Source organism: Convolutriloba macropyga, chromosome 1, assembly GCF_964194025.1.
Source record: "Convolutriloba macropyga chromosome 1, txConMacr16.3, whole genome shotgun sequence".
NCBI lineage: Eukaryota > Metazoa > Xenacoelomorpha > Acoela > Convolutidae > Convolutriloba > Convolutriloba macropyga.
In genome coordinates, this window is record NC_134468.1 from 44,806,701 (window position 1) to 44,824,671 (window position 17,971).

General features: G+C 37.2%; 1 protein-coding gene across 5 annotated transcripts in view; it reads left to right on the forward strand.

Annotated features, from left to right (window-relative positions):
* The window catches only part of LOC142339467 (proton channel OTOP2-like), a 60,600-nt gene extending 43,679 nt beyond the window's left edge, over positions 1 to 16,921 (forward strand). For all 5 annotated transcript variants that reach the window (XM_075389521.1, XM_075389513.1, XM_075389548.1 and 2 more), the window contains 4 exons: positions 10,191 to 10,410; positions 10,754 to 10,883; positions 11,513 to 11,749; positions 16,519 to 16,921. In XM_075389521.1, the coding sequence (XP_075245636.1) occupies positions 10,191 to 10,410; positions 10,754 to 10,883; positions 11,513 to 11,749; positions 16,519 to 16,812 (881 nt within the window). In that variant the 3' untranslated portion in view covers positions 16,813 to 16,921. The remainder of the gene's footprint in view (positions 1 to 10,190; positions 10,411 to 10,753; positions 10,884 to 11,512; positions 11,750 to 16,518) is intronic.
* The last annotated feature ends 1,050 nt before the right edge of the window (positions 16,922 to 17,971 follow it).

Genomic DNA, 17,971 nt, shown 5'->3' on the forward strand with positions numbered 1-17,971 from the left:
TTGTCCCCAATTTCTACCCATATTCTTTCAATTATTCTTTTTCTCTGCGCGCTTCGAGTTATGAAAACATCCAGTTCGTAGCACTTGCCGTTGAGGCTGCTTTGCCATGTTCCTCTCTTCTGGACCTTATAGAAAGAGTCTGTTCAGGCCAGCCCGTGGGATTGGCACCATCGCTGCAGGTCTTTGCCAGCCTCCTTTGTCTTGCCGAGCCCATATCGCCCACAGGTACCCGTCTCGAAGTTCTGGTCCTCCCTTCTTCCAATTGTTGCATTTTGGTCGCCCCCGATGATGAGCTATTCCTTCGTCGTTGCTGTCCTGACGTGTTCCTCCAGCTCCCACTTGTAGTTCTCTATTTTCTCTGCTGTGTGCTGGGTCGTTGGTTGGTAGCAGGCGATTAGCTTCAAGTCGTCTATCTTCGCCATTGTGGTTCTGTCGCCGAGCTTCCGTTGCATCCCACTCCTCTCCCATACTTGTCTCCCTTCTCCGATCAGGAAGATGGCGATCTTTTTTGAGTGGATCACCACGGCTCCGTGCTTGCCCTCGCCCAGCCATATCATACGAACATCCTCCGCGGTGACTTCCGATAGCACTACTACCTTCCACCCCTTGATCCCGTAGTAATTTACGACCTCTCTAAGTCTTCTCCTGTTTTGCTGGGGCAGAGAGACTTTCTGAAGGTTCCAAGTGCGTATCTCAGCGTGGGTGGAGCTCAGGTAGGTAGCTCTGCTCCTTTCTTCTCTTTCTGTTTTCTCTTTTTTCTCCTCTCCCGGTCTGTCTCTCTTTCTCTTTTCCTTTTCCCATTGAGGCGCGGGGCTCTCCTCAATGGTGACAAGTCGCCATTTGATCAACACCCTAATCCTCATTTCGTCCATATCGCCCCTCCAGGTTCTCGGTTCGGTAATCCGGCAGCTTTGGCCGAGGCTCTTACTGGTGACCCCGTCCGGGTGCTGAGGGTTACCATCTCTTCCCAGTCCTGTCGTCCGTCGTGGTGGTGTCTCAGAGCTTACCGTTTCATGGGCCGCTGTGAAAAATTTTGAGCACTTCTTGGGTCGGCGACATTTTGAGAACACTTACGAAAAATTGCATGTAGAGTTCACGCTCTCAACGTAAGTACTTTTAAAGATTTAATGTATTCAGATTCGACGCGCTTTAAAATTAAAATCTACACTTTAAGGAACAGAAGTTCACGCTTATTGTAATTAATTTCCATGCTTTTGATAGCTTCACAGCTTCTATGTATCAGATTTTTGAAAATTAAGGTAATTAAAACGAAAAATTCGATTAATGAGGGAAATTTGTTAGCCTTATTTTTTAAAAGTACATACAAAGCTACGTTTAAAATGTCCAGCTCAAAATGTAGTAGATTCCGTGTGAATGCTACTTACAAAAATTAAGCGTTGTGCACGACCCCGCAGCAAAATTCGCCTAGGGTCAATTAACGCACAATACAAGCGATGACAATTAGTGTTAATTTTTTGTACTTATTATCTACGCTTGCTGCCACTGTCCGCTCCGTCTCTTCTGCCCACGGATAAGGTATCTAATTTCCACCTTAGTTAACAACTTAATTGATGATTAACTGCATACAAGTCCCTCGCAATAATAATTTTTGATTCACAAGAGGAATAAGAGATTTCAACCTATCCGGATAATGGCTCTTTAATTAGAAAAATTTAATTAATTTAAAATTAATTAGAATTCTCTGACTTGAGAAAATAAAGTTTTAGGATAATTGAGGAATAATTGGAGAAATTCTGTTGATGTTGTCTAAGGTCAACGTATCCATTTTGCACAGTTAGAAATACCGACTGAGTTATTATCACTGTTGGCATCACAGCATCCGGAAATCCCAAAGTTTTGAGGTGCGTGTGTTGAAAATTTCGCAGCCGTCTCAAATACTGTCATCGGAACTTTGGAAGTCCATGAACAGAAATTCAATTTGAATCGAAAGTGCATTATTTCAGGTCCAGTCTATTAACTGATTAATGATTACGCCTTTTTTTTAAATCTAAATCGGGTTCTGACTTCAAGCTGTTGCATTTTTTGTCTAATTTCTTATCGGTCCCATCAAATTTATTGCTTTAGAGGTGTTGGTAGTCGTCTGAAAGTAATCATTCTGTTTTTAATCGTTTTTGTGTGAGCATAGCTTGTTTCTTTTTGCCTTAAATTTGTCCCAAAAATAAGTGCGATTTTTATAAATTGCGTGCTCAGTCTCACAGTGATGCGTCAGTTTTTAATAAAAGCAAGGTCAACTATTTGTTGCAGCTCAGTATTTCATGATTAAACATTTTAGCTGAAAGTTGCAGTGTTGAATATATCTGAGACCTAGCTCAGGTGGCAATAATTGTGATTTCGTATTTGCCCTCAACTTCAAAAGTCAATTCTGCTTTACAAGTGCACTCAGCTACAATCTAAGCAACCTTGAAATTCTCAGTTTTCAATTTTTAACCTTGCGGTGAGCTGTTGGAACTGAATGAAGTGGCAGTATGTGAGGCCACTGTTGATATCTTTTGAAAACATTTCCCCAGAAAACAATCCCTTCTTTCTAATCCATCAAAACAATGCCAGCAGTTGTTTAAATGAACAACAATTCTGTTCACGTCTGTTTCATTATTAACATGATTACACCTCACATGTTTTATGGCTGTCTACCTGAAAAAATATGATTTCAGACGAACTGTTTTTGAACAAATAATTCATGCTGTATTTTTCACTGAGAGGTGAGTTTGCATCAGTGGCTAACTGCGTGTATTTTTTCACTTTTTGAAAAATTTATTTCTGAAACACATAAAAGGCGACCAGGTTTAGTTTGAACGTATTGTAGTAGCTCTATTCCAGCTTCGGCTTAGTAGATTTGCGCCTAATTGAACTCCGGGGGAGAAGAAATGCAGGTTTGGTGTCGCTGTTTTTAATGAAGCGTGAAATGTTTCACGGAGGTCTGTTAAAATATTAAGTAATTCTAGTGTTATTATGGGAACGAAAAGAGCAGTTAGGTACCACTTTCGTTAAAATACATGAAATTTGCCGTAACGTAAAAGGATTTCATTAAGTGTTTACACGTTTTTTACTTATTCCAATAAATCACAGATGCTCTCACGGGCGCAAAACGTGACGCTAAAAAACACATTGAGAGTGTATCTCCTCAATTTTTCGAATATCCTATCTAAAACTGGGAGAAGTTGTTTTCTTTTTAGATGGCATGCTAGAAATTTCTCATTGGTATGCTTTATTTGACTTCTTTAAATCTACGCTGTGGTTCGCTAAATTTGGCGGAAAATGGAAACTGATTCAAATGTATTTGAGACAAAATCTCAAATCCATTGTATTCAAAGACAATGTATTTGAATTTCTTTCAATTTAATCTTCCAATTCAATCTTCGATCTGTATTTGAACATGACCTCCCTTATGCAACAAGATCAGTTCACAAGTGAATACATGTGAATTAAAGTAATATTCCTCCTCTGAAAATGCAACAAAATCATTTTGCAACAGAAAACAAGAAATATAAAAATGTGAAGATCTTTATGGCAATGCCCAGACATTTTGACGTTTTACGGTTTTTAGGTCTAATTCTTATTGTTTTATCTGCAGACTTGAAGACAAAATCAATCAACTACCACATGGAAAAAATTTCCTTTTTAACTCTTAATGCGGGTGTTATTTTTAAAAATGAAAAGGTTTAACTGTTTTTTTTTTGCATTTCCCTCAGCAATGCAACGACAGCAGCGTCAAAGCAGACTTTTGCGAATACCGATCAGACACCACTTTTTTTAAAAGATAAACAATAACTTAAAATGGTTTTTTGCTTTTCTTTTCCCAGTTTTCATTCGTCTAATAGTTTTATGATCAATAGGTTTTGGCGCTGGTTAAGCTCATTGATGATCTATCCTTTTTTCGAAATAGACGCGAAGGGGCAGCAAATCAAAACAAAGTTTTTATGAAAAAGTATTTTAAAGCACCAAATCAAATCAATGTTCTCCGAACTATAAAATGGTTGGAGGGTTAGTGAAAAAGTTGACCAAAAAATACTTGCATTTCAATTAGCCAAATTGGATTCCGACTCAGAGTCCGTTTTTTTTTCAATTTGGTTAACGATATGTGGATTACTGGCTTTAAAAAATTCGGAACAAAAATACTGCAGCATTATCGAGAAATGTTTCTCTAAACATAGTTTAATGAGACAGTGTATCTCCTCAATTTTTCAAATATCCAATCCAAAACTGGGAGAACTTGTTTTCTTTTTAGATGGCATGCTAGAAATTTCTCATTGGTATGCTTTATTTGACTTCATTAAATCTATGCTGTGGTTCGCTAAATTTGGCGGAAAATGGAAACTGATTCAAATGTATTTGAGACAAAATCTCGAGAAACTCAAAATTAAAATGATTGGAAAAGAGTAGGGTTCGAAATGTGTGGTCGCACGTAGGGTTCGGACCCGTAAAGCGCGAAACAACTTTCAAAATCACTAAACTGGAGAAAATTAAATCTTTGAATTTCTTTCAAATTAATCTTCCAATTCAATCTTCGATCTGTACTTGAACATGACCTCCCTTATGCAACAAGATCAATTCACAAGTGAATACATGTGAATTACCGTAATAATCCTCCTCTGAAAATGCATCAAAATCATTTTGCAACAGAAAACAAGAAATATAAAAATGTGAAGATCTTTATGGCAATGCCCAGACATTTTGACGTTTTACGGTTTTTAGGTCTAATTCTTATTGTTTTATCTGCAGACTTGAAGACAAAATCAATCAACTACCACATGGAAAAAATTTCCTTTTTAACTCTTAATGCGGGTGTTATTTTTAAAAATGAAAAGGTTTAACTGTTATTTTTTTGCATTTCCCTCAGCAATGCAACGACAGCAGCGTCAACGCAGACTTTTGCGAAGACCGATCAGACACAACATATTTTTTAATGATAAACAAAAATTTAAAATGGTTTTTTGCTTTTCTTTTCCCAGTTTTCATTCGTCTAATAATTTTATGATCAATAGGTTTTGGCGCTGGTTAAGCTCATTGATGACCCATCCTTTTTTCGAAATGGACGCGAAGGGGCAGCAAATCAAAACAAAGTTTTTATCAAAAAGTATTTTAAAGCACCAAATCAAATCAATGTTCTCCGAACTATAAAATGGTTGGAGGGTTAGTGAAAAAGTTGACCAAAAAATACTTGCATTTCAATTAGCCAAATTGGATTCCGACTCAGAGTCCGTTTTTTTTTCAATTTGGTTAACGATATGTGGATTACTGGCTTTAAAAAATTCGGAACAAAAATACTGCAGCATTATCGAGAAATGTTTCTCTAAACATAGTTTAATGAGACAGTGTATCTCCTCAATTTTTCAAATATCCAATCCAAAACTGGGAGAACTTGTTTTGTTTTTAGATGGCATGCTAGAAATTTCTCATTGGTATGCTTTATTTGACTTCATTAAATCTACGCTGTGGTTCGCTAAATTTGGCGGAAAATGGAAACTGATTCAAATGTATTTGAGACAAAAATCTCGAAAAACTCAAAATTAAAATGATTGGAAAAGAGTAGGGTTCGAAATGTGTGGTCGCACATAGGGTTCGGACCCGTAAAGCGCGAAACAACTTTCAAAATCACTAAACTGGAGAAAATTTAATCTTTGAATTTCTTTCAAATTAATCTTCCAATTCAATCTTCGATCTGTACTTGAACATGACCTCCCTTATGCAACAAGATCAATTCACAAGTGAATACATGTGAATTACCGTAATATTCCTCCTCTGAAAATGCAACAAAATCATTTTGCAACAGAAAACAAGAAATATAAAAATGTGAAGATCTTTATGGCAATGCCCAGACATTTTGACGTTTTACGGTTTTTAGGTCTAATTCTTATTGTTTTATCTGCAGACTTGAAGACAAAATCAATCAACTACCACATGGAAAAACTTTCCTTTTTAACTCTTAATGCGGGTGATAATTTTAAAAATGAAAAGGTTTAACTGTTACTTTTTTGCATTTCCCTCAGCAATGCAACGACAGCAGCGTCAAAGCAGACTTTTGCGAATACCGATCAGACACCACTTTTTTTAAAAGATAAACAATAACTTAAAATGGTTTTTTGCTTTTCTTTTCCCAGTTTTCATTCGTCTAATAGTTTTATGATCAATAGGTTTTGGCGCTGGTTAAGCTCATTGATGATCTATCCTTTTTTCGAAATAGACGCGAAGGGGCAGCAAATCAAAACAAAGTTTTTATCAATAAGTATTTTAAAGCACCAAATCAAATCAATGTTCTCAGAATTATAAAATGTTTGGAGGGTTAGTGAAAAATTTGACCAAAAAAAAAACTTGCATTTCAATTAGCCAAACTGAATTGCCGCGCAGAGTACGTTTTTTTCACTTTCGTTAACGATATGTGGATTACTGGCTTTAAAAAATTCGGAACAAAAAATACTGCAGCATCATCGAGAAATTTTTCTCTAAACATAGTTTAATGAGCCATGGAAAATTTTAATATTTCAATTGAGTTTTTAGCTTCGAAAAGCTCTAAAAAACAGCTTGAAGACTTGTATCGAAATCTTTTGTTTCAAAATTTTAAAATTGATTGAAAGAAGACCATCACAGTTCTATCTGCTAGGTTAACCAATTTAATACTCCTAAATATCATAGTATTTATCTAGTCGTAGAGCTGATTTGAGAAGTTAAAAGAAGAATGGGGAACATTTTCCACGAACTGCCAATTCCGCATCGATTATTAGTTTTTATAGTTATAATCCCATGTCAATTCATTCACAGGGAAAAATTTGGCTCAAAGCCGAGCATTGTTATTAATATCAGTTCAATTTGAATCATCAATGGAAGCCAACTCGCTATCATCTTGGAAAAATCTTTGAGTTATTTATCCTGTATTTGCTCTTAAATTTTCCAAGCCACTGATTCACGATCCATAGGAAGAGAAATGAGAATTTGAGCTCCGCTCCCATTGCCCGAGACGTCAACAACTCATCAGAGTTTGTTCTCCCCTCTCATTGGGTGACGCGACATTTGACGAAGATTCCTAATAGAACGGTGAGTCAAGGAATCAAAGAATAGCTCGTCTTTCATATGCGTTTATGATCTCGCGTCGTGTTCAATCAGCATCATAGTGGACCAGCTGATTGCTGTAGCAGAGATTGCGACAACTTACTAAAATCTACAGATAACTTCACAGTTTGCAAACTTTTGTTATCAGCCAGAGTACCGATACGTTTGACGATGTTACAAACTGTTTACGAAAATCCCCCAAACAACTTGAAGGCCAAAGGAATGTCTGGCTTTCTGTTCGTACTTTCTGTTCTCTGTAGCTGACAGTGCAAAACCATTCTTCTACGCCGTATTTGCGATAAGGCCTGGTTGGAATGAGACGTTACGGTAACATCCAATTCGGCTGGCTGACACCCATTCCATGCACATAAGAATATATCGCCCGGTCTGAAGTTGTTGGGTAGTAAACTTGCGCACAGACGGGAAACAGATGGGCTCCCGAGCAAGCTGATATAATTTTGTTTTGTATGCGATCATGACGAGCGATCACATCGGTTAGACCTGTGCATGACATGACATGGTCTCGCATTACGTCTATGGTCCCAGAATTACAGAAAGGACATTTTCGCTCGTTTTCGTAAAGCCTAACACCCAGTCGATATTTAAGAGCAACATAGAACTCATTTGGAGATAAATATAGCCCCAGAGCTTGGATGGGGCTGCGGATGAGAATGCACCTGATTGTGGTGGAAGAAGAGATAGCAAACGAGCTTTTTCACTAGAGGATTTTTGTCTTCGTTTGCAAGTTGTCTTAAGCTGATTTATCATTTCTTCCTGAACTTTTTGAGAGGGATGCGTGGTCTAAGTTTCGCGCAGTGCAACTGTATTAACAAATGAGATGTCTTCGATTGGACCTTGGCGTGCTACATTTCTACCCGACAGAGGATTGGAAAACAGAACCAACATATGCAGTGCAGCATGAAACTGGTCAGTTGGTTTTTATTCCAACACCGGTTTTTTTAATTGGGAGGCAGCGTAGATCCCGTGAAGTATCCGACACTTAATACCAATTTCCTCAAAACGTTGCGCGCTGAACAGAATCGACTTTTTTAAGTTTTTTCTGTGATTCTTGTGAGGGAGAATTGCATCGCAAAAAGAATAGCATTTTTTGGGTGCACCGAGGCAATAACAAAAGATGCCAAGAGCACATGGATCGTTCACATATGGTAAATTGTCTAGAAGCTCCTTTTTTTTTGACGCGATTTAGTCACGAGGAAACAAAGGCATAAGAGTCTATAACAGCTCCTAAAACTTATATTCAATCTAAGCTGTTCTTCTTGATCAAATTATCAGTTTCGTTCATGTTTTTGAGTGACAATAGATCGCACTTATCCTTCCTGAGCTCCAAAATTCATTCTGCTCCTGATACTGTTAGCATATCCAAAGTTATAGAGATTGTCTTCAGTTCCTGCAAAATTCCGTCATCATAATACTAGCAGTGTTGCATGAGGTTTCGTCATTTCGTTTCACTTTCAATAATGAGAGGCCATATTGCCAGAGAAAACAAAAGTGCACCCAAGTGATCTCCCAGCTGCACTCCAACTGACTTTTTGTCGTTGAAATGTTGAAAAATAAATCACTATGCCGAGAATAACAGGAGACGAAAGAAAAAATACTATGCATCAAAATTTTTGATGAGCTGAGGATATTTCTACGCTTCACTAAATTAAATGCGTTTCTGAAGTCAATTTGGATTATGCTTTTTGCTTTTCTGATTTCCCGAAACGTATTTTTGTGGCATGCACTATGCTCTCAGCTCCTCCCTTGACAGCAATTCCTAGCTGCTTTACTCCAAACAAGTCTACTATCTCGGAAGCTGCTTCTTTTGCAATGCACTTGGCAACAAGACGCCGAATAATTTCGCCAACAGCAATAGGTCTAACAGCAGATTTTTTCTGCTTCAATGCTGTTAGTGAGGCTCTGCAAAAACTTGGAGCCACAAAGCTTGGCTGCTGGCCAGGTTCACCGCCTTGGTTGATGAAGCCGTTGCCCGGTTTGATTGATCGAGATTGAAGAATTGATTGCGTAGAGAAGATGCTATGGGGACATTTTGGACTGCACGGTAGCTGTAAAATTGGAAATGTAAAACGACTGGAAATGTAAAAGCGCTTTTGCTTCATCGAATTGAAAAACTTTGCAGATACAGTCTCCTATAAGATCATTATTTCGTTTTCCTTGGGATGCAGTTTTTCGAGTTCAATGAGAGTTTTTCTGTTGTCGCGTGGTAATCCCTCTAAAGACAAAGTTTTAGTCGCAGGTCTGAATATTCCTTGAAGTGATTTAGCTCGGGAAGCAAACGCCTCCATTAGGTAGTTGCTGATTTAGAAAATTATAAAAAAAAGTCGGAGCTATTTTGAATATTTTAGATTCCAGATGTAAGTTTGTTATATATTAGATATACGGCAGATACGAGGTACTAAGTCATGATCCAAAAGTATATATTAGCATTTTTGAAGTGGGCGTAGCGAAAGAGTGAATTCCCGGGAAAATTTGTGAAAACTTAAAACAATTTTCCTTTAAACTTCTGCTCAAAAATAGATTCCACTCACAAAAAGGTTCCCTTTAAGAGCTTTTCAATAATGCCACTTGTCTTTCCACGCAAAATAAATTGATCCACGCAAAATAAATTGCCGAAATTGTTGGAAAAAGACGTGCTTGCATCAAAATTTGTTTATTTTAATGCTTTGATGATGCATACAAAATATTGAAAATGTCTATAATAAAGTATTTCCCCGAATTGATTTTTTGGAAATTATCCTTATTTTTAATGCAAAAATGGTATTTATAATAGAACTGGCAATAAAAATCATTTTGGGTTAAAATAAAGATTATTACAGGAGGCAAGTTAAAAGTATTGACATTCATGGAGACAACGATTACAGTGTACTTGTTAAGACTCCATGACGAGGCGCTTCCGGGCAAATAATCAGACATAATAAGACGACGCCTCGCTCTTAATCAGCAGATTTTATAACCGATTAGGAGACATACGCTGACAGGTGACTTGTAATAAGAGCGTGCCAATCCCCCACCCCTGAGCGCTGACAATCATTTCGTCATAATCGATTACCTCAAATTGGCTTACGTAATGATGACGTAATGTTTTATGGTGTCACGTGTTTTAGGACACTTTCACAACATTCGGTTGGCGTGTGAGCGAGACCACGCTAACTCGTTCACAGACATGGAGGAGGAGAGCACGCCTATTCTGTTCCCGATGGCAGTGGCTTACTGTGTGGTGAGTGGGTGTGTGATGGGTATCATGTGGGAGAATGTGGGTAAGAACTACGCCATAGAGCACAGGGAGGAGAGCCAGGAGGAACACGACAAACAGCTAGAATTCAGGTACAAATCAGATCAAACACTAGAATATGATCAATTACATCACCCTATATTTTGGGTATGATTCATGTACCTAAACTCTAGGTGTCCCGCATTTTGATTGTTAATTTGAAGTAATTATTTCAATTGATTATCAAATAATAGGGGATGAAAAGAGGAACGTCAAATAATTGATAGGGGTGAACAGCCTCTGTTAGTTTCGGTACTAATCGGCAATGGACCTAGAGAAGATCGGAATACTTGAGGGGTTGTTTTTATGGAACGTTTATATCTAAGGGGCTCAACGAATTCGGCGTCCTTGGCTGTGTTCTGAGTAAGTGTAATTTTGTGTAACTGTGTTGTTTAGATGTAAGGACGGTGTGTTGGGAGTGATGTGTGGCTCCTTTGCAATAATCTCCAGTGTCTGTGTCCTCATCCTCTATGTCTTCTTCTCAACTGACATCTACATCACACAATACGTCATCTCCGTATACCAGGTAAACCATCACTATGACATCGTTGCACCAGTCGGCCCCTTTTGCATTTTGAGTACTCTCCTAGTTGCTGCGTGAAAGCCTCAACAACCGTAGCGGTTTGGACTTTTTGCAGCGATACTCGGCAGAAATTTTATGACAAATTTCTGAAATATGCTTCGTGGTGCTGACTGCGCCTGTAAATTTGATGAAAGTTGTGGCTCGTTAACCGCATTTAATTGATATCTATGCGATTCAAATGCCCTGAGAACCGGGCAAGTGTTTCTGAGTAGCTTGAAACCTCTTAAATGGTCAGCTTTCATTTTTAAAGCATCGTAAAATATTGCTTTAGTTTTGCTTGCAGCATTCGTCGCATTACAAAGCTTGAAACCCTTGTCTTCTGTCTTGTTGGAGCATTTTGTCCTCATTCCCTTTTTTGATGCCTTTTAAGAAATGCATTGATTGAATTAAATTAATAAAAAATATATATATTTGGCCAGACCCTAGTGGCAGTGAGATGAAAAGACTCTCAACTTAAATCAAAATAATAGACTGGTAGCTAAGTCGTTGTCTTAAATAAATTTCTCCATTTCTCAGTAGATTCATAGTGATGGTCAGGCCATAATTGTGAATGTTTGTGTGGGTCATTATAGGGTTTCAATGGAGTGTGGCTAGGGATAATGACGCTGTTGTTACCCATAGCCCTGTGCACTCTGAAGAGACATAGAAAACAGGACCACTACCACAACACCCTCAATAAGCCCATCTTGATTGTGACTACGTGTGGTGCATTCGCCTACTGTGTGTTGAACATCATGGCTGCCCTTCTTGAGCTGCTCACAGTCAGGAGCTACTCTAGCATAGCATGTGTCGGATCTTACTCACTTCAGGTATCTACATTTAAATAGTTCAGTCACGCTAATTTCATTTGTTACTGACGCCACCAAACTTTGATTCTAGCTTCAGTTGGCTCTATTGATTTGATCTTTATAGAACTTAAACATTGATTGAGCTTAACGATTTTGAATAGCCGGTTGTATTTCGATTTATTGTGCTCAAGAAACATTATCCTTGGTAATTTACACTGACGTAATTTGTGTGCCTAATTGTATAGTAAACGTTTCCATTACTATTGTCCTCTGAGTTGTGTTTAAAAGTAGTGTAATAGAAGTTTTAAAAGGTGAAACACGAATTTGAAAAAAAGTATTTATTGAACATTAGCAATAACTGATTGGCTTTTTTGCATTTGTAAAGAATGATTGCACTCTAAGCGTGTTACCTCGTTTTGCCCTTGCTTCATTATTAAATTCTGTTACAGCTTAAGTTAAGTTTGCGTAATCATTTTTCATGAAATTAAACGGCGGATGAATGAATTTCAGCGGTTGCGCAAAGAAACCTCCACGGAAAAAAAGCCCCATTTCATTTAGATAGGAAATAAACCCCCACGGAAATAAACCCCCACTTTACTATTAAAGAGCTGCGCATTTAGCGCGTTTGGCCCTGCCTCGCGGGCCGTGGCCATGACTTAGCGGCCCGTGGGACTTGATATGAAACTATCACAAACGAACAAATTATCACAACCAAAATTCAATTTTAAAATGGGGGTTTATTTCTGTGGGGATTATTTTCCGTAGGGCTTTATTTCCTAGACCCCGACATTTGCCTGTCAAAAGTTAAATTATTAAAATCAACCAAGTTTATTTACAGTATTTTATAGAAGATCGTTCCGATCTTACCAAAACTGTTGAAACTGAGCCAGCATAGCTTATGCAGGAGGGAAAAATATACAAGCATAAAAACTGAGAGGGGAAAACACGTTTGTATTATCGGTTCTTTTTTGTTCACTTTATGTTGTCAAAGCAACTGTTTAGCCATTGTAAGTCATAACTTTAGTTCTGGTTGCAGTTAGCTATAGTCACGTGACAATAAAAAAGTGGAAATAAAACAGCGACTTAGCAAAGAACTTAACTACCGGAAGCCGGAGAAAACAGCTTTCTTCCTAATCCTCAGCTAAACATTGTAAAATACTGTCTTGAGCAGCAAAACATAACGTGTTACTGTGTCTTGTGCTTTAAATATGCTTTAGGAGACAATTACTATGGATGTCTTGTATTGAAAACTATTCTTGAGCTGTATTTTTTTCGTTACTTTGTCCTATATCTACGAGTTATTTGAGTAGCGATTCAACTGTTACAACCCCAACTTCTGGTATTTCAACTTGTGAATACAACGAGTACAAGGCAACTCTAGTTTGAGTTCAAATACTTTGACATATAGTTCTTTGACACATATAAATATATATATATATATATATATATATATATATATATATTTATATATATATATATATATATATATATATATATATTTGTCTTCTATTTGTTTCCTATCGGATTGAACTGGTACACATAAAGCAATCCTGTATTGTGAGATCTGTAGAAAATGCAGCCCACTTTTATTTCGAAAAAACTAATGTTATCGAATAGTCCAAATTGAAACAGTTATGCAATTGTAAAAAATATAGCGGATATACAGCTACAAAATCAAACAGCAAAGAATATGAGGACAGTTTTGGAAACGCTTGGGCGTTGTTAGGTTTTCAGCGTCTCAAAGGAATGAGAGAGTAGTGCCTACAAAAACTGTAGTTTCAGTAGAACTCACAGAAGAACCGAAGAAATTATTTTGGTCTTATTTAGGCTCAGGTTCAGTATTAAGACAGTAATTAAATGGCAGCTCAGACAGACATGCTTGCTGTTTACTAGGTCCAAGTGGCGGAATGAACAATGAGTTACACCGGAACAATCAGAGTTGATTATTTGAATGGATGTCTATATTCCGTTTCACTATAAACGATATAGTAATTGCGTTTTGACAAAATTAATATTCATTTTCAATTTTTATGTGATTAGTTTTTAAAGTTACGTCACTGATTTTGGTATTCCTTGACATTTCTTTTTCATTTTATGTTCTCTGCGAATTGATTATATTTTCAGTTTTGTTATAACTAATTGGTGTGATTTTTTATTTGTGGTTTTTCACATTTCAACCTGTGCCCCCTACTTTTTGTCTGGTGTAATTCTGTTTTATTTCGACCTCTGAACTGATTTCACCATTGGCGCGGTATTGAATTTTAGGGGTGAATTGATTCTATTTTTTAGCAGTTTTGTTCTGGAACGAAGTTTGAAGCAATTGCTCCGGAACAAAATTTGAAGCAATTATTGTAAACGCGTGCAACTTTTTCATGCAAAATTTGTGTTTAGCCGTTTCATTCTTGAACTTCTTTGCTATTTTGGTTCTCGGGTAATTTTTAAAGCGTGACTTCGGGATATTTGCGTGACCTAAATTGCTATCATTCAGAAATTAAGCGCTACATTAAAATCGATTCTAAATTTATCAACGAAAACACCCTGATAGCCGAGTTTAAAATGCATCCGTCTCTTATTCCAGAGTTCGAGGGTGCAAATCCCGCCATGGTCGACCGTTTTGCGCCCGTAAAATTTATCTAGGCTAAATGCCCCTCGAAATTAAATTGCCCTGCCTGTCGTTCCAGAGTAACATTTGTATCTTAACATATTGAAAAATTCGATAATGGGTTTTTATACTTAGTTTTTATAATTGGACTGTAAATTGCTGGCATTTTCTTTGAAACTAAGTTTATCTAGTGATCTGTTTTCTTAAAAGCTGTTTTTTTAATTAAAAGTAAGACGTGTGTATGTGTGGGTGTGAAATTTCGCAGCATGACTGACATTATCTTTTCGGTCTACTTTTCCTTGTCATCAATTTATCATGGTTTCATCAATACACCGAAGCAGATTTTCAATGGTTAAGAGAAGGAAGTGACAAATTGAAAAGGTAATAATTGATTTCAATAGGGGCGCCGTTCTGCTATGGTATTATATTAGAATGCATTGGAATGTTGAGAAGTGAGTTTTAGGATTTTCGCCAGGTACTTCTTTAATCAAGGAAAAAAGTTATGTTATGGCAACCCTAATTTTATGGTTGACTAATTTGCTGGCACTATGTTTTTTCAATCTCAACTAAATACTGACAGTTGATTTTGTGGTATTTGCTACCTAAAAATGATACAAAATGAATGGAGTCACAGAAAAGTCTCATTTACAGAACAAAAAGTAGAATAAATCATATATATATACATATATATATATATATATATATATATATATATATATATATATATATATATATGATAAGCTGGAAGACACTGGATGCTTTTGTGGCCTTTTTAGTGCATATCAAATCAATCACACCTGTTTTTAACAAAATGAACCATTAAAAACGATCATTGAAATAAGGATGGAGTTTTGGTGAAATAAAGGTTTTCATAGAGAGAAATATCGATCTGTCCACTTTAAGAAATTACGGGGGAATAAAAGTGGAATTGTGATGGAATAAAGTTGGACGAATATGAAATCTCCGATTTGTCTACTTTCCACCCTTACCCCTGATTTTTAGCGGTGGACAACTTTTTCCACTCCTATCACCGATTTTTAACGGTGGATGCCTCGACCCGGGAAGCAAACCAGTCGATATTGATCACAAAAACTACGAAAACTGAGAACTGATTTATTTATCTGAATCCCTTGTATCATTTATTAATTCAAATTAACAAAAAAGCGTTTTGTTTTTAGTCCATATTCATATTGTTGGTTTTTTTAATCTATTTGGAAAGATAACTTAACCCTTCTGATTTCAGTAAACTTGCCACCAAAAAGCAACAATTTTAAATATTTCATTAAACTATTCCTCGAGACACCTGTCACAGATTTTGGATCTTTTCAACAATTGCCCCCCCCCCCTTTGGTACCTAGTAGAGAATCGCCACCCTTTTTGTGCTGTACTTTACCGCAATATTAGTTGGCCTACAGTTTAGATAGTCGAATATCAGTTTAGGCGCAATTGTGGACCGCTGTTCACGGCCATGCCTCTCACGCGCTGTGGGATGTAATGTGGGAAGCGCGCCCACCGACCCGCCAGTCGGAAATTCTTTTCGCTTTGTATTCCAATTCGGCTAATTGCCCTAGCATGGCGCATTTTATTCTATCCAGTTTAACACAGTATAAGCATACACGGAAAGTTATTAGTCGTCTCTGATTGGTTAATAAATCGCTCGCTTAAATTCTATTCAAGAATAGCTCCCCTTTTGCAAAGGGGGGGGGAATTGTTGAAAAGATCCCAGATTTTTGGGAATTGAACATCCCAATTTGATGGTTGTGTTTAGTAGTCAGAGAGAACCAGCTAAAGCGAATCATTGCTCTGATGATACTGTGTGTGGATTTATGAGAGGTGATTTGGTTAAAACTGCGAATTATAGGTCGTCATTTTCTACCGCGGGGAAAGCAAACTATTCTTTGGATCATTAAATATTTATGAGCTTGACCTCTCACGTAACCATAGCTCCAGATCGACCAAATCCTGGCCAATCTTGGGTGCAGTATTTGGTAGTAGGTACCACGTAAATATTTCAGACGCAAAATGGCCATAGTCACCGAAAAGAGCAATGATCGAAAAGAGAGCAGGAAATTCTGAAATGTTGGATTTGCAGAAAATGACAGCGGCGAACAGGCTTCTGTTAATTAATTAAAGAATGCTAATGCTGGTCCGCTGGGATTACGCTGAAACAAATTGATTATTATTTCAGGCAGTGGAGACTGCGTTCCAGACAGTGTACCTTCTAGACGGGCTGCGACGCTGTCCGAGACGCAAGCGGAAGAAACCCTCCAAGTCCTTCGTCATTTTCTTCCTCCTAGTCAACATTACCCTGTGGATCACAATCATATTCGAGCTGAAGGAGTCCACCCTCAACCCCTTCCCAGAAGAGTTCTACGGTATTCTCAATTGGCAGATCATCTTGCATTTCATTGGTCCAATCGCTAGTCTCTACCGATTTCATTCTGTTTGTTGCCTCATTGATGTGTGGAAATTTGCGTACTAACATGTAGCCAAATGTGGTGGTTATACAGCTAAGTAACACTAGCCGACGTGCAAAAATGCAGAATTATAATCAAGTGTCGAGCCCCGAGCGTAAATTCATTCGGAATTTTTCAAAAACCATTGTCCTTATTTAGCACGTGCGCTTGGATGTTGCAATTAATATGCACTCACTGAGCGGGGGTCCCTAACGGAAATATCCAAAATTTTTACAAAACTTCAATGAAATAGTTTCCAAGTTTTCTGCAATACTGTACGCCGCCTAAAACTAACGCTGACCTCAATTCAAGGTTAAACTAATTTTGACTTTTAATGGACCTTTGTGTTTTGTTCACACCTCTCTTGTGTTTTGCAATTATTTGATCACTTAATAATTGATTGTGCAATACTTTGGTTACAAATGGTTTTAAAGTGTATTTTGCACCAGCGGCCATACTTCTGCAACTTTATTCTTCATTTGTCTTTCGTTCAAGTTATTAGAATAAGCCATGATTTTCACTACTTGCATTGTTTGAGTCGATTTTTAGAAGTGGATGTCAAAATATCAATACCTTTTCTATTGTACTTAATTAGAAAAAAGTATCGCTCACTTCAAAATTAGAATCAATATTAGAAAAAAGGTATTGACAATTTGAATGTTTTCATTAGCTAGCAATATTAGTTTTTATCCATTCAGAGTTCTAGGTTTTTACTTGATTGTACTTTAATTTCTATGATAATCTATATACAATAATATGAATAATTAACTATTTTCAAGTATATTCGTTTTCAGCATAATAGGCGCCATGAAGATATTGATTGCTCAACATTGGTGAATTTCACACTCAGATCTATATTGCTAACCATTTTTTAGCATGATTATTAAAAGATATTAAAGTATATATTTGAATACTTTATCAGAAGTTTGAGCACTTCTGCTATGTCACCAACTCCTCAAAGAGGGTCCTAGTGTCCTATATGTATACAAAAACAATCAGCCAAAAAGTCATTTGCCAAAAAGCTTATTGAAATCAGAAAACAACGATGTTGGCTCAGTCAGGATGCAAACCTACAGCCTAAAGATACTTTTTTGACGAGAAACTTACTTCAACTTCTACAAAAGCGTGTTGACCAATAGATATATAATCATTTCCAAATCCAAGAGTTTTGACCATAACGATTGT